Source organism: Rhamphochromis sp. 'chilingali', assembly GCF_963969265.1.
Source record: "Rhamphochromis sp. 'chilingali' genome assembly, chromosome: 1".
NCBI lineage: Eukaryota > Metazoa > Chordata > Actinopteri > Cichliformes > Cichlidae > Rhamphochromis > Rhamphochromis sp. 'chilingali'.
Window position 1 is genome coordinate 55,660,173 of NC_137929.1, and position 26,885 is coordinate 55,687,057.

The 26,885-nt window shown below is 43.5% G+C and overlaps 1 protein-coding gene and 1 long non-coding RNA gene across 3 annotated transcripts; one reads left to right on the forward strand and one right to left on the reverse strand.

The window, feature by feature from the left end:
* Positions 1-6,693: 6,693 nt before the first annotated feature.
* On the reverse strand, positions 6,694-20,166 carry LOC308407254 (uncharacterized protein). 2 transcript variants are annotated; one of them, XM_080898810.1, is made up of 4 exons: positions 19,916-20,166; positions 16,382-18,867; positions 15,223-15,354; positions 6,694-9,397 (listed from the first exon to the last, which is right to left on the reverse strand). In XM_080898810.1, the coding sequence occupies exons 1-4, from the start codon at positions 20,003-20,005 to the stop codon at positions 7,387-7,389; spliced, it is 4,719 nt and encodes a 1,572-aa protein (XP_080754936.1). In that variant the 5' UTR covers positions 20,006-20,166; the 3' UTR covers positions 6,694-7,386. The 2 variants fall into 2 exon arrangements, with proteins under 2 accessions (XP_080754936.1, XP_080754937.1); XM_080898811.1 differs by having other exon boundaries at positions 19,798-19,933.
* A 1,472-nt stretch (positions 20,167-21,638) lies between these two features.
* Positions 21,639-24,884, forward strand: LOC308395555. Its single transcript, XR_013971413.1, has 3 exons — positions 21,639-21,775; positions 22,321-22,453; positions 23,060-24,884. It is a non-coding gene; the product is annotated as an uncharacterized lncRNA (long non-coding RNA).
* The last annotated feature ends 2,001 nt before the right edge of the window (positions 24,885-26,885 follow it).

The window sequence follows — 26,885 nt, forward strand, 5'->3', positions numbered from 1 at the left end:
CCTGACGACAGTGTTCCGTGTTGCCTAGCAACAGCGCTAACAATGGCCCACCACCAGTGTTCTAGAATGTGGGCGTGGCCTGACAGATAGAGAGGGGTTGAGTGATAGAGGAGGGCACTTTTCTCTCAGCAGAGTTTTCAGCCCATTAATCTCGTGATAAACAGCTGTGACATGAATGATTGATGTTTATTACAGTCTGTTGCAAATCTGCGAATAAAGCAGCTTTCCTTAAATCTGTCAGAAATCTAAACAAACAAACAAACAGCATGCAAAAGGAACGCCATTACACAAAAAGAGATGACAAATCTAAAGGCACATCTACAGCTTTAAGAACCACTTCGTGCTTATGCAAAAAACAAAAAACGAAGTCTTTAAAACTCTGACGTGAATAAAATTCTGCACAGGGTTGAGGTGCAAAAGACATGGTATGCTGAAAATGACCAAATCCAAACAAAAATCATAATAATAACTGCACTATTGTACAAAAAGTCTTGATCCACTCTTCGCTTCTTTATTTGCTGATAGGAAATTAGGAATTACAGCAGGTTAAAAAAGTATTGAAGAAAATATATTTCTAAAGTTGCTATTGACATGAAATTCTCACCAAAGTCAGCTACAACCCATCCCATCTGCACACAGAAAGAAGTAGAACATAGATGTCCATAAATTATGTGTAATAATGAGGTAATAATGACGCTCACCACACAAGACTCCAAAGAAATCTCCCTGTTGGAGCTCAGTCTGGGGGGAGTTATTTGTATCTCCTTATCTTTCCTCATGTGGTACATTTTTCCATTGTTATACCTCTCTGACCTGTCTTCCCCATGTGATGTTTTGTGTAATGTATGGTTGTGTCCAAATTCATGGGCTGCATCCTCCTGAGGACCCGGCCTTCGCGGTCTACGTGGGCCGGGTCCTCAGAAGGTCGGGTAGGCCGGAAGTAAACTGCTGGGGAAATTGGACGGTCTAGCCTTCAGATTTGCGTCACCGCTGTCTCGGTGGAGTTTAATAAACTCAGCCGTCTGCTCCTTGCTATCTAAAATATAACAGGACACTGGCGTAAATTTTCGACTGTCTCATACTTCTGTTTAATCAGTTTTCTGTTTGACGTTTAGTCAGCTGTGTGAAAACCAAGGAGGAACCCACCCGGGTGATTAATAAAGTTTTATTTTATCTAATCTAATCTAATAACTTTAATCTCAGCCAAACCAATTTACTCACGAACAAACAAAACACTGAAAAAAGCCCAACAATAACATTTTTAGGTTGTCTAAGTGAATTATATATTACATTTAACCCGAGTAGCGAAAGTCCGCGGTGATCTGAAAATGATGTGCCGGGAGTTGTGCCGTTCTCGGCTGCATCAGTAACCCTCGAGCTCCCGGCTAGCTATCGAGCTGGTGGGTAGCAGATGCTCCGAAAACATCGAAGCACTTTGGCAAATATGCGATATCTTGATAAAACGAGCAGATATTTGATGTTTACACAGCTACTTTCTCGCCTGAAAATATGTTAAAAGTTTATTTTGTGACCCAGAAAGATTAGTAAGAGTAATTTTAAAACTTAGTAGCGGCCGCCATTGCTGGAAACTGGAGTTTGGCTGGGATATGGTGGGCCACGAAGGACACACCCGACCCATCCTTCAAATTCGGGGAAAAGGAGGACGCATTTGTCGGCCGCATTCGGAGGAGTCTATGGTCGTGTCCAAATTCATGGGCTGCATCCTCCTGAGGACCCGGCCTTTGTGGTCTACGTGGGCCGGGTCCTTAGAAGGTCGGATAGGCCGGAAGTAAACGGCCGTGAAATTGGACGGTCTAGCCTTCAGATTAGCGTCACCGCTGTCTCGGTGGAGTTTAATATACTCAGCCGTCTGCTCCTTGCTATCTAAAATATAACAGGACACTGGCGTAAATTTTCGACTGTCTCATACTTCTGTTTAATCAGTTTTCTGTTTGACGTTTAGTCAGCTGTGTGAAAACCAAGGAGGAACCCACCCGGGTGATTAATAAAGTTTTATTTTATCTAATCTAATCTAATAACTTTAATCTCAGCCAAACCGATTTACTCACGAACAAACAAAACACTGAAAAAAGCCCACTTTATGTGTGTGTGTTTATAAGTAGTTTTAAACGTTGTGATCCACAAAACAGCATAACAGTAAAAGAAGAACTGACTGCGTTACAGTCAGTGCGGGAGCAGCGGTTTCGCTCATGCGTGGTTCATTTGCAGTTTGGACGCATAGATGTGAACATCTCCTGCAGCTGGGGGAGGACTATCCTCTGCCCATGAGCGCTTTAGCACGGGTGAGGTGCCCACAGCAGCACCGCTGCTTGTCGAGAGTAAGAGCAACACGCTCTTTCACGTCAAAAAGTCGTCATAAATAAGTCTCCAATAACACCAGAAAAAGTCGCCAGACTTGTCGCTAGTCGCTTTTTAGAAAAAAAAAACTCACTAAATATAGCGACAAAGTCGCTAAGTTGGCAACACTGGCTACTGAAGCGTACAACACAGAGCGCCCTCTGCTGGCGCACCTTACATGACAGGAAATGGACATTAATAGTGTCCTTACCAAAATAAAGTGTCTTTGGGCATAAAATAAAATGGGGGGGGGGGGGGGGTGACTATTTTCATGTGTTTATCTTTATCATAGTGCCACCTATGTGCAGACACCAGACAGGTTCATCCCTTTTTACGCTTGTATGATTCACTGGTTAGTGGCTTACCAAACTAAAAACATTCCTTTGAAAGTGGTTGTGTACAAGGACTGGACTGAGAATGAGTGAAAAAGCAGCCAAGGGACAGACCTTTGGAAGACCTTCAGAAAGCCTGGAGAACAACTGCTCAAGATGACTTTAAACAAAAAGAAACATGTAAAGAAACTAGGGGTGGCTCAAGACTTTTGCACAGTATCTTTCAAAACAAGACTTTACAAACTGTGAAATTGTACTTATAAAACAACTTCATATTTATGCTGTGCAAAGACATGAAATTCACTTCTGAAGAGTAGTTTTATGGGTTTTCAACAAGTAGTTTTATTTTGAAATTTAAAAAATGTAAATTCAGCGTTATGCTGCTGTCTATACTGTCTGAGGTTCATTTCAAATCTTTCACAGCACGTTTTCCAGTATGGACATGTATGCTGGAAAAGATGCTGTTTTCCACTTGTGTACTCAGCTTTTTCTTTAGGTGTTTTTGTACAGCTCATCATGTCATCTTTTCTCCTTTACACTCCTCATGTTCTTCAACTGTAGTAAGGAGTTGACATTGATCCATCACAGTGTGTAACTGTGTGTATTTAACAGCCATTTAGTGGGACCCCAGCGGCTTTAATTAGTGTGGGAGAACCGCTGTCGCTGGCTCGGTCTCTCTCGGGGCTCATTATCCCACTTAGTGTTCTTGCTCTCTTCTAAGGGCCAGTGAAGAGGAGGACACGGAAATTGGGAGGAAGAAGGAGAAAGTGAAAGATGAGGATGTGGTGAGAAAGTGATGACATGATGAGGAAGAGGAAGAGGAAAAGGGGGGGGGGGGGGGGGAAACCACTCCTCTGGCTCCATCTGGTGGTGAGAAACATAAACTGCACTGACTTTTCTGTTACTCTTTTTTTCTTGTAAAAATGTAAATCACAGAAAAACGTTATTTTTTCTAACTTTATTAAATGATTTGATGAGACGGGCGATGAACTGTGGGGGAACTGATCCACTAGTCCTTCACAGTGAAGGGATCTGGAGGTTCTGTCACTGTTGAGTCAACTTATCCCCTTAGACTGCAGGCCGAGGTACTACCTGTATCTGCATGTGGTTATTTTCATGTCAAATAAATTGTTATTTTTAACTGAAAATTTTTTAATCATGGATTTAAGTGGAGAAATGTTCCTATGATGAGTTTCTGGGCTCAGCCTTAGAGTGAGAATAGCTCAGAGAACTGCTGCTGCTCCACATCAAAAGGAGCAAGCTGGCTAGGATGCCCTTCTGGGAGCCTCCTAGCTGATGTCCAACAAGGAGAACACCCTGAGGCAATCACAAGAGAAGCTGGGGAGACGATGGGAGATTTTCAGTATGACAATGATCCCAAACACACTGCGAGTGCAGTAAAAGCCCACCATGATACAAAAACACACAGCGGACCACTATCAGTCATGGATTTTCTGAAGCCCAGATATTACTGATGAAGTGTGGGCTCATCCTGACAGAGAACATGACAAAAGACAACATCTAATGTAGAGCTTTGAATGTCCTTCAAAAAGCCTGGAGAACTAGTCCCGCAGACTACTTAAAGGAATTACAAGAAAGATTTGCTAAGTGAGTTCCGGCTGTGTTGAAGAATAAAGGTGGTCATACCAAATATAGACTTGCAAGCTCGTTGACAAACTCTGTTTTTGCCTTATATTTTTTGTTTTTATGTTTTCCAAGAGCTACTACTCTGAAAAATAATTAATTGAAAATTAAGGAATAAATGAGATCTAAAAAGGAAAAGTTTTATGTGTTTTTATTCTCCTGTTTTCCACATTGTTGGTTTAATTGTCCTTCACTCTGATTTCCTGACTCATTTTTATTTTCCTTTCCTTTTTGATTTTTATTCATTTTATGTTGTTGCCACCTATTCTGTTTTACTGATTTTTTAATGTCACCTTTGCATAAAATAATTAAAATTTACTCAGATGAAAGAGATCTGGAGAGGCCTCCCACCTGTTAATCATAACAATCACACAGCTTCAGATACATTTTTCCAGTATTGATAAATTCGTTTATAACGCACTAAACGTACTGTGTGTATATAATGTCTGTAAGCAGTCATTTTATATTCTTTTTCATATATATATATATATATATACATATATATATATATATGGGCTTAGCAAATTCACTGGGCCACCTTTCACAAAAACCAGAGGACACAAATATGATTCCTTAATGCTTTGTAATTTCAGAATACATTACCTGGTTTACCTGTTTACCTGTTTAGACATTACAAATAACGTTTAAGTTACAAAAAAAAAAATCCCATGGTTTGGCCTGAAGTAGCACAATTACCACTTCTTTGTGTCTGTGAAGGTTCTCAGTCATCCAGGTCATCGTAGTCAAAGGAGCTTGCAAAGAAAAGCGTCTGGACTTCTTTAAGTTGCTTGAAGACGTTTCACCTCTCATCCGAGAAGCTTCTTCAGTTCTAAGGTCAAATGGTGGAGAGTCCCAGATAAGAAGGACAGACGCAACAACATTGTCATCCCCTATGTAGCCGGTGTATCAGAAAAACTCAGGAGAGTTTTCTCCAAGCATGACATCCCAGTGTATTTCAGACCCAGCAACACACTCAGACAAAAACTGGTTCACCCGAAAGACAAAACGCCAAGACACAAACTTAACAACGTGGTGTATGCTGTACAGTGCAGCGAGGAATGCTCAGACCTCTACATTGGAGAGACCAAACAGCCACTTCACAAGCGCATGGCACAACACAGAAGAGCCACCTCCACAGGACAAGACTCAGCAGTCCATCTGCATCTTAAGGATAAAGGACACTCTTTTGAGGATGCCAATGTTCACATTTTGGACAGAGAGGACAGATGGTTTGAAAGAGGAGTGAAAGAAGCCATCTATGCCCACTGTGAGCGACCATCTTTGAACAGAGGCGGGGGTTTACGACACCAACTCTCTGCCATCTATAATCCAGTTTTGAGATCCCTTCCCAGACGCCTTAATGCCCACTCACATCCTGGGCCATCTGACCTCAGGAAATCACATGATAGGGTGGGGCCAGGTTTCACAATGAGCTCACCTGAAACTCTGGCTGATTGGGACCCACACCCAGTTTCACACCTTGGCTCAGGCGATTAGAGGATCATCAGGAGGTCCTTTTGTCCCTCTGTGGGGGGAAACTCCCACTAGGTTTATATCTGGGACTCTCCACCATTTGACCTTAGAACTGAAGAAGCTTCTCGGATGAGAGGTGAAACGTCTTCAAGTAACTTAAAGAAGTCCAGACGCTTTTCTTTGCAAGCTCCTTTGACTACCACTTCTTTGCTTTCATAATATGATGATGCAACTTTAGACCAGATGTGCACTTCCAGTCTGTTGACTGGTATAAAAAGCAAATAAAAAACAAACCCAAAACCCGATGATTCATATCCGTGAACACAAATGCACAGGCAGCTATTTGTGACTTTACCCCCCCACATTTTGCTACTAGACTGGGCCAGACCCCAAACACCCCAAAAAACTATTTTTTTTGCTAGCTTGGGAGTTGTGGAGGGTTGAGCTAACCCTCTTCCCTACTGTTTTCATTTGGTTGTAGGAGCTGGAGTGGGCAAGTTAATGACTTGCATGTCTTTGTTACTTTTCATTGTCAGGCATGTCAGATTTCGTGTTGTTGGTTTTTTTTTTTTTTTTTTTTTTTAAATCGTAAGTCAAATTTGTTCCATGTAAGTTCGTACTTTATGTTTAATGTGAAAATAAATGCAGCCGCCCTTTTCTACAAATCCCCTGTGGGAGAGGAGCTGGAGTGGGCAAGTTAGTGATTTGGAGGTCTGTGTTTCTTTTACTTTTCATTGTCAAACAACGCAGGAACACACCAGTGTAACCAGTTTGAAAAAAGAAAAGAAAAAAAGATCCGTTACCACGATAAGCTAATGTCACGTATTTTTAGCAATGGACCCCAGTACATAAATCCAAATTCCATTCAAATATATGATGAGTCAGAAAGCTTTAATGAGTCATTACTTCTCCATCTGTTTTACAAGCCACTGCCAACATTGCTCATACATTTGAGTAAAAAAAGCATTTTTTTTACATTACTGTAAAAGATTTTTTTTTTAAACCAAAATTTTATTCAGATTTTTTTTTTTTTGCACACAGAACATGTAAACGCACAAACATCCACTCACTTACACAAGCATGTGTCCGAGTGTCATTACCAAATTCAGTCATCATTCCCCTGAAAAGGCCAGTTTTGTTCAGGTTTACACCTTGTCTTTTACTTTTAGTCTAGAGCTACCGGTTTTGTGGACTACATGTGATTGAGAGCGCTTCACTCTGGACTCATCCTTACACTTTTTTTTTTCTTAAGCAGTTTGAACATGGGAAAAAAAACAAAAACCAACCAATTGATAGCGAGGTTTGGAGGGGGTTTCACCCGCTTGCCTCAACGATTAAAATAATAAAAGTAATACAAAAGTACATGACAGTGCTCATGTCTAAACAATCAGTTTATTGGTGCTGCCTCAGAAAACAAGTTTATTTTGAAAATCAGTCACTAGGAATGTGTTTGTACTCGAGTTAAATTCTAAATAAACAAGTTTATAAATGGTTCATGAAAAATGATGCTAAAAGTATAATGCAACAGTTTGTCCCTGACATTTATTCCGAACATTTAAATCTCTCGTTTCATCGTGTCCTACGTGGCGGAGCGTTCGTATGGATGGGTGTCAGTGGTAGAAGTGGAGTTATACTCCGAGATGATGTGATTGTCCATGTGGGGCTCAAAGTCCCTCTGAGCGTATTTTGGTGGTGGAGGCTCAGAGTCAGGGGGGAGGTTATGTTTTGAATCAGGATCAACGTGGTTGGGGGGCCGGAGAAGATTCGGGTCCATGCCGAGTTCGGACTTTCTGTGCGAGGCGTTGAATGTAATGCTGTGTTCAGAGGGAGTAGAGGAGGAGGAGAAGGCTGTGTGGTTCAAGTGTCCGTCAATCAAACAAGACGAATGCAAGTTAGCAGGTGCAACAAGACCCACCGAGAGTGGCTTTCCCTCGCAGTTCAGCACCGACGCCGTCTCCTCGCCTGTCCGTCCTCCCGAGGCCGGACTGGAGGAGTGGAAGTCAACTGGAAGCAGGTTCACGGTGGACGGCGTGGCAGCTGTTGTCAAGCCAATTAGAGTCAGATTACTGGAACAGGGGGAGTTAGGGGGTGAGACATCATTCTGAGTCCTGGAATCACTAACAGAAACGGGAAGTGATGTGTCGTGAGAGTTGACTCCTGAGTACATGCCGCTACGTGCCGGGGGACCTCCAGCAGCACTGCTGAATCGATGAAAGTCAACGGGTGATGCCCAGAAGGAGTTGTGAGTCTTATTCCTGCAGCTGGCGGAGGTAGAGTGAGCAGGAGCTGGCTTCTCTTTGGACCAGCCAGCAGCTGAGTGGAAATCAATGTCCGATGAAGAATTCACAGGATTTAAGTCGACGGGTGAGAGGATGGAAGATATTCCCATCGTGCTCTCCCTGGTGGAATGTAAAGCTGAGGAGTTTAAGGAGTAATAACGAGAAGCCGTGGGAGTCGAATCACACGCAAAAGAAGAGGAAGAGGGAGCGACAGGAGGTTTGTGACCGGAGCGATCGAAGTCAGTGGTTAGTGCTCGGACTTTAGAGAGAGCAGCTGAAACGCTGCTCATGTTGGCCGGCTTGCTGCTCAGTGCGAACATGCTGGTCAGATGTCTCTTCAGTGCAGAAATGGGCGGGATGGACTCGCTGTCGTCAGGCAGCTTCGCGGGCGAACAGGAGTCGGTGGGATTTAAACTATGCAGAATTGGTCCGGCAGAGGTGTGATCTGAGTGGAGGTCTTTGTTAAAGATAGGGGAGCGGCGTGGACTCCCAGCATCTTTGTGTTTTAGTGGTGGCGGCGTGTTCCTGTTGTATGACCGAACCGGGCTGGCCTGTCTGAGGAGCGGAGGGGCATCCCTCCCCTCCTTCCATTGCTTGAGTTGAGATGGCGAGTTTATGGACGTAGCGTCCTGATTCTGGACTGGCTGCTCCTCAGAGAAAGTGGATTTCCAGCTGTCCTGCTGTTGATGAGCCTGACTAACGCCACACGGATCTCGGTAGCGCCTTTTTTTGGAGTCTGGGGAACAGCTGGCGTCAATGTCCAACGGGGCTTCACGTTTAGGTGCAGCGATCCTGTCCAGGTCACTTAGGATGGAGGCCAAGAGGTGGCTGTCAGAGGTTGAAGCTTCAGTATGTCTTTTATGAAGAAGATCAGTCATTACGCGGGCAGCATCCTGGTCTCCCATTGGTCGAGAGCCCACGCTCACAGAGCCCATGTTTCTGTGACTGTCGGCGTTGGGTGTCTTTGGATCTGTCGCTTTGATTGGTCCTTCTACATCAACATCCAGGTTCTCCACGTCCACCTCGTGATCGCTGTTGTCAATGGCGATCAGTCTAGCTGCCTTGGAACGGCCCGCCAGCTCTGTGTCCGACCCATCGTATCCTCGGTCCAGAATGTCAACGGGAAGCTCTCCGATTTCAGCGTCCAAAACGCCGCCCACACTGGCCGAATGCACCAATGGAAGCGGAGGAAGGTCTGAGAAGTCGACGGTCTGCTGGCTGCTGAGTGGGCTGCTGCTGATACTGCCGCTATTTTTGTTGTTGGCGTCGTCGTGGGTGCTGTCGCTGTCCAGGGTGATGATGACCGGAGAGCTGACAGAGAGAAAGACAAAGAAATAAAATCAGAATAAAATCAGAAATAAATAACAGCAACAACCCTCATCACTTGAGTCTTCTGTGATCAATAATGGTGTTCTTCTACAAAGGGATCAATACATAGATCAATCCCACCTGAAGTACATATTGTGGTAAAAATCTTAACGTTATCCATCCATCCATTCGCTTCCGCTTCTCCTTTTCAGGGTCGTGGGGGGCGCTGGAGCCTATCCCACCTGTCATAGGGCGAGAGGCGGGGTACACCATGGACAGGTCGCCAGTCTGTCGCAGGGTTAACACACAGGGACAGACAACCATTCGCACTCACATTCACTCGCACATTCACAGCTAGTGGCAATTTGAATTATCCAATTAACCTATCCCCACAAGCTGCATGTCTTTGAACGGTGGGAGGAAGCCGGAGTACCCGGAGGGAACCCACACAAACACGGGGAGAACATGCAAACGCCACACAGAAAGACCCCGGCCTGATGGTGGAATTGAACTCAAGACCTTGCTGTGCGGCAACAGTGCTAACCACCGTGCTGCCTATCTTAACGTTATTAAAGATTTTATTCAGCATTTGTGAGCATTTATAGCCTTATTAGTGCAGAAGATACCCACATGACATTTGTTGGACTGGTGTCAATTTTTAGCAGAGGTTAAAACTGCTTTTTTTTCCTGGAAATTTTTACTGTACTTACGGAGCTTACAAATAATACATATTTAATCCTGTAATGTGTATCGTATCTGTGAAAAACCCAAATAAAACTTTTAAGAAACCATCTGCACAAATAGCAAAAATTATTCATTTAAATTAAAATTTGTATCTGCAAAATGATATTTATTTTCCTTTTTTCTTCCTAAGTCAAACAGGCAGATTTCCTCAGGAAGGCAACAGAAGTGGAGCCATCATCAGAGATGGATGAACTCTCTAAACACAAAGGAAAGGAGTTTCAATGCTTCCTTACTTGCCTCATTTAGCAGAGGATACATTGAAGCATCATTCATGAAAGGAAAAGAGATAATGACATCACAAAATTCCCTGAGACAAACAAAATACCTGCTAAGTGTTAGATGATATTAATGTTTACCATCCGTTACACGCTACAACCTGATGTTGACCCTTAAACAGCTGAACTCTGAACGCCACGCTGCTGCAACCTTAAAAATTACCGTATTTTTCAGACCATGAGGCGCATTAAGGGAAACAAAACAGTCAGATAACTTAAACTTTACTCAACTCATTCTTCTTGCCTTGTCTACTTCCGTACCATTGATTCATTAATGTTGAATTCTCTCGCAGCTGCTCTATTCCCATGTTGTTGCAGTATATTAATGACCCAAATACATGAATGTACTATTGCTGTGTGATTTATTACTATTACTGAAGGTTACTCGCCATACCAATACCAACTAGATATTTAAATCTTAATATAAATGAGTAACAGTAGAGTGGACATTAGGTAAGACTGCACTTTTTGCAGCAATCTTGTATAGAAAACTATTCCACGCGTATATAAAACAGGTCTGTGGCTCCGAACCGTAGTAAAGGGACCTCTGACTAATACGCCAGGTTCCGTGTTGAGCTTGTAGCCGAAAACTAGCTTTACTTTGTTGTCTGCGTCAACTTTGCTAGCGAGAGACAGAGAGAGGCGTTGAAACGCTACTCCACTGGAACTTATTGTTTCACATGAACACCGTGTACAGTCAAGTCTTAATAGCTTACTTACAACTGGACTTGTCAGGCACTCTTTTTGGCTGCAGTGGTCATTATTATATTTACATGCTTCCAGCTCCCGTTTCTGCTCGGTGACAACTTGTACTTTTCAACTCTCCTTTTTTGCACACAACAGGTATGGCAGTCCATTCTCCCTGCAGCATGGACTAAACTGCCCATGAGGCTACATTCTTTAGGGCTATGCCTGTAACACTCTGCCTATTGCCTTGATATAAAATTTTTAGAGTAATAATTTTCGCAAGTAGAGGTGACATGGGCCGTGAGATTGAGACACAGGCATTAGAGCCTGCTAATGCGTGTTTTGTTCGGGTTTCCATCCATGCCATGCCAGCCATGTTTTTTCGCACACAATGCATTCTGGGACGAGGACGTGTATTGGTTGTCGGCAGTTTTCCATCGGTGCTTTCGTTCAGCTAACCTGTTTTGTTTTTTAAAGTGTAACAACAGTTTTAATTAACTTGCCTATTAGTGACCTGGTTACGACTTGGTAGACCAGCACTATCTGGTCTTTGAGTCTGACGTTATTAGCCATGTCTGGGCCCAAACTCAAATGATCACTGCAGCATTACTGAGAGTTGAAAAACTGTCTAAATTTGCTCATCTGTAATAAAATGATCAGCGTTCTGCTCTGCCAGGTGTAACAATTAAGTTTAACATCCAGGCATCCATGAAAACGGAATTTACGTTAACTGAGTTAGAAGTTAGCAGGCAATTAGTTTGCTAGCTTCCATCTAAATATAATATACCATGTTCTGACCGAGAGATTTATTTAACAAATTAAAACGTACAGCTCTGCTATCACTTCCAACATAAATGACAACAGGAAACTAAACAGCAGTGACTTTTGTAGGGTTACTGAAGTTGGGCTAATGATAATGATGTGCTACGTGATCGCTAGCGCGACAAGCTATGTTAGCATAATATAAACAGTAAAGCTGGAGGACGAACGCTAACGAACAGAGGACTTATGTTTGCAAAGTTTGGTGTAAATGTTACAGAGCTGCGGTGATGTCACCATTTGCAGGTCCTTAAACTTAGACTGCGTTACTGGATATAATGCCTGTGTTACAACTGTTGCAGTATAATACTGCTGCTGCTGGCACTTTGTTGGAATTGGACGTCATCACTAACATTGCAGGGTGGAAATCCCGTCAAGTCTGACGTCACTAGCCGTGTCTGGGTCTAAACTCCGCTGCAGGTCCATATATCAAACGATCACTATGGCATTACTGAGAGTAGAAAAACTGTCCAAAGTCTTTCATATTTAATAAAATGATCAGCGTTCTGCTCTACCAGGTGTTTAACAATTGAGTTAATTGAGTTTAACATCCAGGCATCCATGAAAACGGAATTTATAACATTTAACGGAGTTAGAAGTTAGCAGGAAGTTAGCTCGCTAGCTTCTATCTAAATACAATATAGCATGTCCTGACTGCGGGGTTTTGGAAACAAATTAAAACGTACAGCTCTGCTATCACTTCCAGCATAAATGAAGACAGAAAACTAAACTGCAGTGACGTTTGTAGGGTTACTGAAGTTGGGCTAGCTGGTATATAATGATGTGCTACGTGACCGTTAGCGACACAGCTATGTTAGCATAATATAAACAAGCTAACTTTTTTTCCACTCGATAAAAGTTACCGTGAGTGTTCTCGGTGGTCAGGAACAAATGTAATCGCATGGCAGGATGCTGTAAAAGGACCAAACTTTAGCCAGGAGAACAACTGAGATAATCCATCCACAATACGAGGTTAGTCATTCTTATACTGCTGCATGGGCTGGGCTGTAGCTACATCCTAAGGTTTTAAAAACTGAGCTTAAATAAATGATTAGCGGTAATAAAAGCCGAGGGAGGTCAACAGTGATCACTGACTGTTTTAGGAGCTTTTCTTAAATAGAAGAAAATACTTAACATTAAACATGTTAGCAACACAAAAGCCATATTAAACGGAGACTACTTTAGGCCCGGAAGTAGGATTCATCACGTCATCACTTAACGACTGGATAGACAGGTGAAACACGATATATCATGTTCTGACTGAGAGATTTCTGGAAAAAAAAACAAAAAAAAAAAAACGTAAACGTACAGCTCTGTTATCACTTCCAACATAAATGAAGACAGAAAACTAAACAGCAGTGACGTTTGTAGGGTTACTGAAGTTGGGCTAGCTGGTATATAATGATGTGCTACATGCCGCTAGCGACACAGCTCATGGCAGGATGCTGTAAACGAACCAAACATCAGGAGAACCACCAAGATAATCCATCCACAATACGAGGTTAGTCATTAATATACTGCTGCATGGGCTGGTCTGTAGTTACATCGTAAGGGTTTAAAAACTGAGCTTTAAAATGATTAGCGGTAATAAAAACCACGAGAAGCCGACAGTGATCACTGACTGTTTTTAGGGGCTTGTTGAGATTAAATCGAACAAGATACAAAACATTAAAACATGTTAAAAACACAACAGTCTTATTAAATGCAGACAACTTTGGGCCTGGAAGCACGATTTATCATGTTATCACTTAAAGACCAGATACCGGTCATGGCTGCCCAAAGAACATCTGGATTAAGACAAACGGCTTAAAAAAGTTTTGGTACTTTACAACAAACCTTCTCAGTCGCCGTTGCCATTGGCAAGCAGTAGCCGCATAGACACCAGTAGTTTTCCCTCACTCTCTCGTCCTCGTGTGACGGATTGTTTTCATCTTCATCTAAACTAAGTTGACTATTTTCATTCGCTCTCTCGGTTTGATCTGGTTCAAACTGGAAAGGTTGAACAGAAGCCATTTCCAGTGCACTGCTAACTGTGAACTCGATGCGGTGCAACCATATGACGTCACTACCCAGAGTGTATTGAGAAGTAAATAACAATGGCGGCCTACTGGTAAATGGTTTTATATAAAATGTGTTTAAAAGGAAAACATTTGGCGTATTTTAATACCACATGTGTTATTGAAAGCACAGTACATATTTTAACGCAAACATGTCTTGATAGCCGGGGTTCCCTTTAAAAGAAGACGCAGTGCAGCAGATCACTTTTGGACTAACAAAGAAAGTAATGTCTTGATGCATTCTCAATCATCCAGGAAAGTAAATCTCCAAAAGCTGATTCTGTTCATCTGGATGTAGCGTTTTGTGGGAGAAAGGTTTCGTCACTCATCAAAGTGACTTCTTCAGTCTCAGCTGACTGCAGGTTTCCCCAAATCTTATAAACCAGGGGTGGGCAACTCCAGGCCTCGAGGGCCGGTGTCCCTGTAGGTTTTAGATGTGTCCTTGAACCAACACAGCTGATTTAAATGGCTAAATTACATCCTGCAGTTCTCCAGAGGCCGGGTAACGAACTAATCATGTGATTCAGGTGTGTTGACCCAGGGTGAGATCTAAAACCTGCAGGACACCGGCCCTCAGGGCCTAGAATTGCCCACCCCTGTTATAAACAGTACATTTGCATAATGACTGAAACCAGCCCACTGAAGGAACAATGGGCTGGGAGGTCAGTTCCTTAATCTTAATTATGCAAATTGTCATGACCATTGACCAACAACCACTGACCAAAACCCACTGATCAATGGCCATGAGTACCATTCACAGAGAGTTGGGGAATGGCTGCAATCACAGTATTGTAAGATGGCGAAAGATGTACCCTTAGGCCCCCTCCTCGAAAGAAAGTAATATATCCTAAACAAACCAGAGAAATACAGGCAGAAAAATCCACCTTTAGGCTGGAAATGTAGCAGCAGAAATGTAGCAGCCTGTAATTTCTAAATAGCATTTCTGTTCCCCGTCTGTGAGCAAAGTGTGATGCAGGGATTGACAAAGACTTGTAGAGTGGATGTGTAACATCTCACATTCAAAAACTGATATCACCTGTGCAAACGGTACACCTGATAATGATCAACAGAAGTGTTTCATCACTGTGTTCATTTAAAATAACTGATTTCACAGTTAATCAGGTGACGACCACTTCGCTTCGTCTCAGACTCTTCTTTACGTGTTAATTACTGTCAGCTGTATGAATTTGTGTAACGTGCTAAAACAAACCTTTTTTTCCCCTCCCAGCAGTGTGACACCTCGTACCTGCTCTGCTGAGCCTTGCGATGACGTTTCCGGCGCCGTTTGTGGGCAGGAGGCTGCGCCCCGTCGGCGGTGATGGTGCCCTCGTAGATGATCTCCACGCTGGGGCTGCGGTCTTGTCTGGACCTCCGGCTGCTGCAGAGGGAGAGCATGGAGTGAGCAACTTCTGGAAACGTCATTAAAACACCTGAACCACAGGAAGCTATTGAGAGATCTTCCTCATCTGTTGAGCTGAGCACTTCACACAACAGCTGGTGAGATGTTTCAGCTGACAGTTTTAGAGTCAGGAAAGCAACTCTAAAAAAAGAAATCAACAGTAAGAGGAGAAACAACACGCGAACATGAAGCCTTTTCATTGCTGAAAAGAAAATCCCAAACATTAATATTAGACTGAGGTTCATTTAAACTTAAGAAAATACAACAAAACTGTGTCTGTTTCCAGAATAAAGAGGAATACGTTAATGCTGATCTCTCGTGGTAAAGGATTCATTTTTCGTGCATCGTCCCCTGAATAAAGAGCTGCAGCTTAGTGATTAACCAAAGATAATCATTTTCAAAACCTAAACACTTGCTTCTTCTGTTTACCTATCAATCAGATCTAGCTAGAAGCAGCTATCACATCAAAATGTATAAACAATGTTGCTAGGCACCACTGGCCTGCGGGAACGCTTTTACATTAATATTTATGGGTTCAAAATCACATCCCCTGTGGGGAATTCATTTACATGATTTTGAAAATCACAAGAGGTCAAAACGATGAGAACCAACAGGTAACATCCCAGGTAGGAAATGTTTCTTAGTTTCACCGTACAACCAGTGACATCATGTCTGCTTGTGCAAGTCGCGCTTTGTGGTAGCTTCAGTCGGCAAAATAAATGTGTCAAATTACCGAAAAACTTAGTAGCTCAAGTTTTTCACTCAAAGCACTGTCCTGTGATTTTAAAACAACCTTTTTGTCAATTTGAAGAAAATCAGAGTGCCTTATGGTCCGAAAAATACGGTACAAGTCAAATGAAACCCAAATCAGAGGTGAGGGTGGTGGGTGAAACTGGCTTATCCTGCAAATCAAAATTTGTCAAAAACAGTCAATAATAGACCACTGATAATTTACACTCTTCTGGAAAGTCTAATAATAATAATAATAAATCCAGTGGCCTCTTACCTCTCGCCACCGTAGCCACTGCTCGCCCGCCTGTGCCTCTCCCTTCTCCTTCCTCTGTCTCGCTCCTTCCTCTTCCTCCTCTCTTTCCTCTTCTCCTTGCGAATACCGCCACTGCCGCTCGGCCTCCATGTGGGATCCTTGACATTGTTGTCCAGGTGGCGGCTCTTGCATTTCCTTTTCCCGCTGGGTTTTTCTCCGTGATGAGCGCTGTCGCTGGGGGACAGCGTGGGCGTCGGTGGCGTCCGCGGTGGTGGTGGGGGAGGACGTGGTGAGGACGAGGAGAGGGATGGTGAAGAGGCAGAGGAGGTGAGAGGGGACACCTGGGCGCAGGGGTACTCCCAGCTGGAGTCCGGCGGGCTGGGCGACGGCGGGGAGCTGGAGTCAGCGCTGGAGTCAAACGGAGGCGAGGAGCGGTGCCGCATCATGGCGGGATAAATGGAGCGATTTGGGTTGAACAGAGTGCCACTTTTCCTGTGCTGATTGCTGCTGCGTTCTTGCCTTCTCTTCCTCCTCTTCTCTCTTGCTGCCTCACTGGTGGACTTCCTGTCTCTCCAGCTCCCCATCTCCTGCTGCCGCTCAGTCTCTCCAGGCGTCGCCGGGCTGAGCGTGCACACAGAGCTCCTGCTCCGACCAGAGCTCCCTGACCATGAGCGTGCACGTGAGCGCTGTCCTGCCACCTCGCCAATTTTCTGCCCCTTGTCCTGCTCCTCTCTGTAAGTACCTGATGTGGAGGGAGGGATCGCTGGTAGGTAAGAGAGGGGAGGTGTTGCAGAGGGGGGAGGAGGAGCCTCCTCCTCTTTCTTCTTCTCTACCTCCTCTTCTTCTGTGTCAGAGGAGAGCTGCACCAACTCTGGCGTCCGTTCTGCAATCGGCTTCTTGTACCCAACGATGAGACACTCATCCTCTTCTCCCTGCCTTTCTCCTCCATCCTGATTGGCTGCCTCCGGCAGGGCAGGACTGAACGAAGATGAAGGCTCGGCGGTGGAGTAGGAGGGGCCTGGGGTTTCATCGTCCCAACCCGAAAGGCTAAGGACACTCGCTGTTTGGATGGGGTCATCTTGAGCTCCCACCTCCCTCCCCAGCCTCTCCTCGGACCCTCCCCCTGCCCCCCTCTCTTCATCCTCCCCCTCGGAGATGGCAATGACAGAGCTGCCATCGGACGAGCTGCTCATCCCATCCAGTTCCACTGCAGCGTCCGGTGGCTCGTACACCGCCTGCAGGTCATAGTTCTCCAGGCTGAGCGACGAGCGGGCGAAGCTGATGAGCTCATGCAGGAAGTGCTCAGTGCGTGCCAGCAAGAATGGCCGCAACTCTTCTTCTATGTTGGGTGTATTCTCCAGGCCGTGGCGGGCGAGCCTTGCCATGATGATGCGCTGAACGATGTCAACCAACGAGGTGTGCGAGCCATACAGCACCGTGAGCTCCCTCCGCAGCCAGGGGCGGAGCCTGTTCAAGTGGGCAGGGTTCCGACGGAAGCTATCTGCCGTGATGTCACGCTGTCCCTCGTTGCCGTGTACTCCGGCAACCCCACGGACCCGAATGCCACAGCGATAGAGGCCACGGCGAAAAGCCACCGTCTCTCTCTCCCTAAGTCGACGCACGGTTCCACCTTCACGCTGCAAACGCTGCCTTGCCGCTAAGCGAGTCATCAGTCGCCGTGATGCCCGGTCATTGGGGGCAATGGGTGCCACTGCCCCTCCAAGGCCTGTTAGTCCTTCAAATATCACACCGCGCTCCACCAAATCAGCACCTCCTCTTATCCTCTGTTCCTCCCCATCCTCACTGTCCTCAGCAACGACTGGAGGGTGAGGAAGAGGAGGGAGTGGAAGGGGAGGGGAATCGAGGTACCACTCCCAACTCCCTGCCCTCTCCTCCGCCCTTCTGGCCCCTCTCTCCCTCCGCCGCCTCCTTGTTGTTGTCTCGCCAGCCTCTGACACCCGGTGCCGCCTCAGCATTAGCCTCATTTGATGGCTGCTTCTTGCAGCTGACGCCATCGCTGCCACCATTGCCACAGTAGCGGCCACGCTGCTGCTGGGGGGCGCTGAGCGTAGCGTATATTCCTTGAAGTCATCCTCAGCTTGGTTCCGGTAAAAGATTGAAGCAAAGGGCTGCTTGCAAAGCGGACACTCTGGCTTTTTGTGAGACCACTCCTGGATGCACGGGAAGCAGAAGCGGTGCTTGCAGCGGTCCAGGAATGCCAAGTTGTTGAAACGGTCCAGGCAGATGGGGCACTTGGAGTCAGGCGACGCCTCCTCTGCTGCCATCAGATGGGGGCGTGCTGACGTTGAGGCGGAGGACGCGGGTGGAGACAAGGACGAGGAGGATGTGGCCGCAGTAGAAGATCTGCTAGCGTTTTTCCTCCTGCTGCCACTCTCTCGACTCTTCTGCTCTTCATCTTCCTCCAGCGCAGCACCACGTCCTGCAGCACCTGCGGCTGCATTGTCACGGCGGCGAACGCGCAGCTTCATTCGCGTCGGTGCCATCACCTGAAAACAAACAACGCAGGAAGAAATGTGTCCTTATTCAGCTTTCAGGATTCAGAACTGTTGAGTACAGGTGAAATGACACCTGCTGAGAACAAAAACAAAGTCCTGGATTACAAATTAATCAGGTCACATGGCTCCCCAGTGCTTCACTTTGATCTAAAAACACAGGAAAGCTGTGGCACCAACACAGCTAGCAGCTACTGCTTCTTTGTCACTCTTTAAATTTCGCTACCCATTTGACTTTCTGCTTTTATATTTGACTTTTTATTGAAAAATAACTTAACTGTAAATCAAAGCCCCTCTTGTGGTGCTGTTCTTTATAGATTTATACTTCACTGATGCTCCTTGTAGCCACTATGTTAGCGTGCTAACACTGACTAACTGAAGCTCACAGTCAGGATTGAACACTGCGGTAAACACTTTGCACCTGTCAGAGCCTCTGTTTGTTTAAATCATCCGTCTGTTTAACCCTCCGTCTGTGGAAACCCTTCACACAGTTGTGTTAATATTAACACTGATTATTATTCTAATTATTCACCCAATTACCGACACGGAAGGACTCCCCTGAGTTTGTTAGCCTGCTAACACACCAGCTAGCTGTTACCTAAGCCTTCCATTTTGTTTAATTCTATCAATTCTATAAAGACCTTTAATTTTGCAAAGATTATTCGCGAAAAATCTAATTGTTTAAATTAAATATGTTTTTTTGTTTAAAGATTTTCAAGCTAGGGATGCTCATCGTTGCTTAAAAACCCTACATGCTATCTCTGGCTAACAGAAGCTCCCTGCCTGTTAGCATTTAGCCCACATTTGTTATTTTCTACGGTCATTATAAAAATCTGCGTTTAATTACTTGGCTTTACTCTTTAATTCTTTCTCCATAACAACAATGATGTTTTAAAACATTATATTGTTTATTTTATTACTTACAACATATTCTAGCAGGACCGATGCCGAGGTTGCTACCAGACCAACATGCTAACCAAAGCTAGCCGGGTTCAAACAAACGGCTTCCCCCAGCCTGTTAGCATGCCTGTTAGCTTCGTACCTGAGCTGAGGAAGCAGCAGGCTCCGCGGGTTGCTCCTCATCCGGATTCTTTCTCCTCCTCCGGGTCGAGCTCCGCGCTTTCAGCGGCATCCGCCGTCACCGAGCTCAGCGATGGCCCCGGACACACACTGTATCGATCCGTTTAGAAACCGACTGCTGTGAGAAACACACACATCTGCCTGTCACTGTCCTCAGAAGCGACGCTCCTCACAGCTGGAACGAGAAAAACGCCGCGATGGATGATGGGAAATACAATGACAGTCGAGTTTTCTTCGTCTTCTTCTGTGGTCAGCCCCCACAATCAGTTTATCACTGCCACCTAGTTGGGTGGGGTGATGGTACGAGGATTCTGAATGCAATCTGCAGCACAGGGTGTGAGGGACAGCACGGGGGGATCTATGGGCTCAAATATTTTGCACTTGTAAATAAGGATTTGTATGTGTGTAAAAAAGATTTGTATGTGTAAAAAGAATTTGTGTGTGTGTAAAAAAGATTTGTATGTGTAAAAAGAATTTGTGTGTGCTTAAAAAAGATTTGTGTGTGGACTTAGCCAAAAAATACGTGAGATAGTCTGCACTCAAGTTTCAAGTTACAAGTACGAATTGTGACCCTATTTTTCGTCCTTTCATCTGATTGGCCAATGTCATGTCAATCAGAGAACACATGGGTTTGGCTTTTTTACACACACACAAATTCTTTTTACACATACAAATCTTTTTTACACACACACACAAATTCTTTTTTACACATACAAATCCTGATTTACAAGTACAAAATATTTATGACCACAATTTGAGCCCATAGGGGATCGCAAGATCGTTTCCATGATTAGAAAAAATACTTCAGAGCAAGAGAAGAAGACTCTCTGGGGAGTAGGCATATTATCCCACTTGGGTTAGAGAGGATCAAGGCTGAGATTGTGCATGTGTGCAGGAAGGATAGTGGATGTATTGGAAAAAAGAATGTTGATAAGTGCAATCTAGATGACTTGTATACCCCCAGTCTATATTTGAAATCAACTGTAGAACTACTGTAGTGCTGATCTTTAGCCTAAATTTAAGATGTTTAACAACAACTATTCATGAGTTTCAGTCATTTCTTACACAGCCCCTGAATTCTCAGTAAAGTAGTTTGCACACTAACAAGCATTTTCCTGAATCTGATCTCTGTTCATGGGGACAGAGGCCAATATTGGGCTGCAAAAAGAAAGAAAAAGAAGGTCCTTTACATCTCTATCTACCATTGCAGAGTCCACAGGATACCTGGCTCCTCCCTTAAAGACCCTACTCACTACCAACAAACTGTGTTCACACTCCCAGCCTCTTGCTGGAGGTGTAGAAGTGTGTGACTGAAGAACTCTTTCTTCCTGCCATCAGACTCCTAAACACCTGACAGGAGTTTGTAAACTTGTTTTACCTCCATCTATATTCCTCTGTTTGCACACATGCAATTGCACACTCACTGCTGTCTACTGCACGTGCAGCTGAGGTAGCATTCTAGATTGATATTTACATAGTATTTGATTTGATTTGTATATATTTATATAAAAATAGCATATATTTTTTTAAAATGTTATATTCCTATTATTTTATAACCTATTATAACCATCCGTTATTCTATTTATCTAATTTATTTGATTTTCTTTATTTGACATCTCCTGCTGATTGATTGAAGGACCTGAAGGGGCAGCAATACGCCTTTTGTTGAGTCTGCCGGAAATCCAAGAAGAAGAAGCAGCGGCAGTCGAAGAAGAAGAACTGTAAACAAACTAAAGTGAGGCGGCGTTTGTGTTTAGTTTTTAGGTTTTAACAGAAGATGGAGGCACTCAGCAGGCGGGCTCTGGACCGGATTTACTCCGCGGTAAATTTTCTTTATTTATTCTATTGACTTCTCAGTCACCGGGACTAGACGCGGTAACCGTTAGCAACAAGCTACAGCCTGGAAACAGTAAAGCTAGCGAGGAAGACACTAACAAGCTGATATTTAACATCATAAAGACCAAAAATAAATGCATAAAAATTTTCACTCACATCAAAAATAGAACACGTAGAACATTGAAATGCCTGTTTGATTGTGAAAACACAAAATTACCGACATGTAACAAATTGCTTTATCGTGTGCGTTTATTGTGGTTCAGTTTTTGTTTATTACGTACGACAGGAAAACAGTCATAGTCTGAATGTCAGCATCATGTGAGTTTGTCACAGAAAAGTTGTGTGTGATCTTATACACTCATCAGCCTCAACTCATTAGGTACAACTTGCTGGTTGGACATGAGCTGCTTTAACTCTTCGTGGCACAGATTCAATTGTCCAAAACGTGTTTAAAAATGCTGCTTAGAGCACGTTTAACCATCTTTCCAAGGTTTGAAGTCCTTCTGAATCAAGTCTCTCTCCGGCCTTCAGGTATTGCTGGCAGTTGTGGTTTTGTCCTGGTCTTATGTGATCTACGCCAGCAGGATCGCCTCCGTTTGGCTGCTGGAACAGAGGACGCGTCGTTGAGGCAAGACTGACCGTGCGTCAGAGTGCAAGCGTACAGGTCTGTGTTCTGGTCATGATGACATGTGGTATCATAAATAAAGTCATCTCCACGGACACCTGCACAGTGTAAAGGGTGTAAACTGTGGTATTGTTCAAAGCACAAAGTGAGCGTCATGCATAAAAGACAAAGCATGTTAGGAAGAGCTCTTTTAGCTGCTGGTACAAATGGGAGAAACAGACCCTGTTTCCTTGCTCATATGAACACCTCACTGCTCTTTTCACATCCCTTTAAACCCAGCCAGGTTGAAGTCACTGCAGCACCACCAGGGGTCAGTATATGAACTGTGATCTGCTGCAGATCTCAGGCTTCAGTCAGATTTTTGCTTAACTTTTTAAATTTGCTAATTAAAGTTCCTAACTGAATGACATGACCCTAAATATGAGCCTGGTTGTGGGTTAGATTCTCTAGGTACATAACAAAAGACCCTTTAGTGCTTGCCTCCTTTAGTGGAGTTGAAGCTTGAAGATCAGGCTGGTCATTTATCCCCGCACGATAGGATGTTGTAGGATTTTTTTTTCCTAAAGTCTACAGTCGTTTGTTTAGTTGTGGATGTATTAGTGTGTCTGGAAGGACTTTCTTTGAAGTGAAGTTCTTTGGTTTCAGAAGGTTAAACCTGTTCCTCCTGCTCTGGTGTCAGGCTGATGGACCCCTTTGAGCCCTCGTTCCAGAGGTTCAGACCTGAACATATGGTGACTGTTCAGGTAGGAGAGGACAGAAGCGGCTGAAAGCACCAGAGGTTTCCAGGAGGTCAGATCTGAAAGGAGACGACACAACAACCAAAAACTGGTTTAAAAGTGGGAAAAGACGGCGTAATGAGAGAAACAATGAAGACGAGCTCCGAACTTGAGCGGGTTCTATGGGGACTGCGTTTAGCCCACAACACAGTAAAACCCACAACATCCACTCTGATACTTTATGTTGTAATTACTGCTGAGTAACTTAGAGTAATTGAAGCTGGATTAATGACTTCTTGGGCAGTCAGACCAGATCTCTCTCTTTAATTGAGACTTTTATACATTGTCCCACATCTGTCTCACATTTTGACTTCTTCTGCACTTTTTCTAAAGTGTGGCTTTTACCCAGTGCATATCAAGGGAAGGCTTTTTTATATGTGTCAAATAAAGATTAGCCTGTTTAATGTTGCGAATGTTACAAATTGCCAGAAAGTCATAAGATTTTCACATTTTAGTGATTATGATTGGAACCACCACAAATGAAATGGAGTGTCGGTATTTTAGAATCAAAATAGTGTTTTTGTTGTAGTTGTTTTGATTTTGCACGGAAGCAAGTCTGGTGTGAGGTGACACAGTATGCTGTGCCACAACTGACTAAAAATAGCTAAACTCTGGTGTACTTTTTATTGACATAATCTATGGATACATCACTACTGACACCCACAGACAGTTTCAGTTGGAACAGCAGGAGTATGTAAAGACTATCACATGAGCGCCCTTTAAATCTTATTATATTTACTTAAAAAAAGAATTGGGAAAATTGCATTCACATATATTGGATTACCTCCCAGCATTTTTAACACTTTGTCCCACACTTACACATATCATTTATTGGGATCTGGTCAGCCAATCAGGAATCTGTACTTTTTTTGTCTTATAATCACAATAAAAATGCTCCAACAACATAAACAGGGTCCAGGGGTCCAATTCAGGAACTCCAATTAGCTGAGGTGAAGCTTAGCCGCCTGTGTCATCATCCACCTGTCAGTCAAAGAGGCCACGCCCCAATAATGCAAACTTTAAACCTTAATATAATTTAAACAGATGACTTATAAAAAATTCACCCTCCCTTAGAGTTGTTAAGAAGAGGGGAGTTAGCTATAGGGTTCAAAACCTTTATTGTAGCAGGGTGTAAATATGTTTGTTTGTCTTGTAAAGTCAGATGTTTTAACACAGTCACTCTAGTGGACATTAGAGGAACTGCAGGCTTCACATTCACAAAGTTATTTATTCAGTACATGTAATTCTATAACTAGACACTACGGCTGAATCACCAAAAAGTTTTCTGCAGTTTTTTTTTAATGTTTGTTTTTTAAAATTCAATTTAAACTCCCAAGTGTGAACTTCCCTAAGGTCTAAATGTGTCTTTAACATTGGGAAACCTGATGGTCTGATGCTTTGTTTGTAGTTTAATATTACCTGATCTACCTCTAAATTAATATAAAAGCAATAAAAAACGAGTATCTGGTCATTTTTCTGTATATTTCAACATTAAAGATTAGTTTCTTCAGCTCATGTGTGTTGAGATGTTTCATTTTCATGCCACCAGGGTTGAACAGATTTATGTTAAACAGAAGCAGGGATAATAATGGAGACGTGTGTCCTCTGATGTATTCAGTAAATAAACCTCAGACACACACACACAGGAGGTTGATTTGGAAGGAAGAGGTTTGCTCTTTGATGTGTGCCCTCAGATATGTAAATGCTCTTAACAGAATGGGTGAGTGAGGGCAAGTGAGGTAAGGAGAGAATGAGAAGCAGAGAGAGGGGGTTCTCTTTATGTAAATACTCATTCTGTTATCAAAAACCACTTCAAGCACACACACACCTTCTGTCATCTGTAATTAAAATCCTGCTCATCGTGTCTCCATCTGCTCTCGTGTTTGGGGCCCCGAGACCTTTTCATGGAAAATTAAAAACATTGATGGGAATGTGGGCACGATCCCACCTGCCAGAAAGATCCAGAGCCCTCTGGAAACCACTGGAAATATGTGATAAATGTGAGGGGGGTGCATAAGGGTCTCCTAGGAACTACAAGTGGCGTCTGGAGTCTAAACAGAGTCTTTCTCAGTTAGGTAAAACACTTGTTGACCTACTTATTAATTAACCAAGGTGGTATAGTTCCAAACGTATTTGGACAGAGGCAAATGTTTTGCTTCTTTTTCCTTCTACATCACCAAAAATCTATTTGAAATCAAGAAAAGAAGTACTGAAGTGTTGGTGTGTTCACATGTGTTTGCAGCCCTTCGTGCTTTTTAGTTTTCGTGTTCAGCAGTGAAATACAGCATGTTGAGATCAGTTGGTGTACTCAGCTGCTTTCCAATAGTCTTCACTTTCAGAGTGCTGATTCAGGGGATTTTTGTCCGTCTAACCCAGCCTGTATGATTTGCATCTCAACTGTCTCTTATGAAGTCTTCATGATACATTACTGACATGTCAAGTCTTCTTTTAGCTGGATGTTATAAAAGGCTTTTATTTTATTACAATGGAAAAGATTCTGTGATCGTCCACCACTTTTGTATTCCCTTCTTCTTGGTGCTCTTGCAGCCTGTTGATTTCATCTTTCACCTGTAATGACGCCTCTTTGAACTCCATACAGCATTACTGTGAATGCAAAACTAGCCACCCATTCGATTATGGATTTAAATCAAAGTGTTGAATTTTTAAATTGAACACATAGAATTAAATCCAGTTTATCTCCTTAACCTGTTTGGAATTAATCAGAAATGAAACGACACCTTGTAAGGACATGTTATGTTTTTGAGGTTTGGTTACTGTTTTGATCTTTTCCTGATTTTTGTAGTCAGTTCATGTGCATCTCCAAAAAATCTTTTTTTGAAATACAGCATTTTTACATTTTATATTTTGATATTGATGGCCATTAACGTGCACTGTTTCTATTTAATTAAAAAAATAAATAAATACATGGTTGCACTGAGTCCATTGGATGATGAATACCTGTTAAATTAGCACGATGTCCTCTGAAGTGAGACGTCACTGCTCTGCATGCTGGAAAGAAAAAGCGAGCTGCCTTCTGCAGCTGTGCTTGTATTCAAACCTCTCATGCAGATGAGCCATAAAACACACAAGCACTCGTGTGAGGCTGCAGGACTCTGTTTATTCACTCGCTATCAGGCACTTTGTATACACACACAGCATGTAGAAGTAAATCATGAAATATATATTCCTTTTTGATAAGACACACGGGAGTAGGATGTCTTCACAAGTTGTAGGTCAAAATTATTTGAAGCATTTCAGTCAGGTTTCAGGACTAATCACAGTCAAGAAACAGCGTTAGTGAAGGTTACAGAGAGAGAGCATATATCTCCAATATTGGCTTGTCTTTATTGGCTCCCTGTTAAATCCAGAATCAAATTAAAATTCATCTCAGGAGATAGAAGCTAAAAATCTGTAAGTAACACTTTTTAATCAGATATGTCATCAAGTCAGTGAAACATCTGGGATATTGATCTGGTCTGGCAAGTTTCAGCTGCTTTGGTGCACTAGAGGGGCAACAATGAGGCATCCCTCAAAACAAGAATGCTTTTACAGGTGGAGGCCACTGGCAATTTCTCCGTCCTCATTTTTTCTGACTGTTTTTTCACTAGTTTTCTATTTGGGTAGGCTCAGTGTCACTATTGATAGCATGAGTTGATACCTGAACCCTGCAGAGTTTGCACTGGTAGTCCAAGTCC

Bases quoted from the DNA above. Each gene is read 5' to 3' on its own strand.
- LOC308407254 (XM_080898810.1), bottom strand. From the start codon at position 20,005: ATGCCGCTGAAAGCGCGGAGCTCGACCCGGAGGAGGAGAAAGAATCCG. The intron at 18,868-19,915 runs GTACGAAGCTAA...GTTTGTTTTCAG, and splicing joins CTGCTGCTTCCTCAGCTCAG to GTGATGGCACCGACGCGAAT. The intron at 9,398-15,222 runs GTACGAGGTGTC...TCTCTCTGTCAG, and splicing joins CGCAAGGCTCAGCAGAGCAG to CTCTCCGGTCATCATCACCC.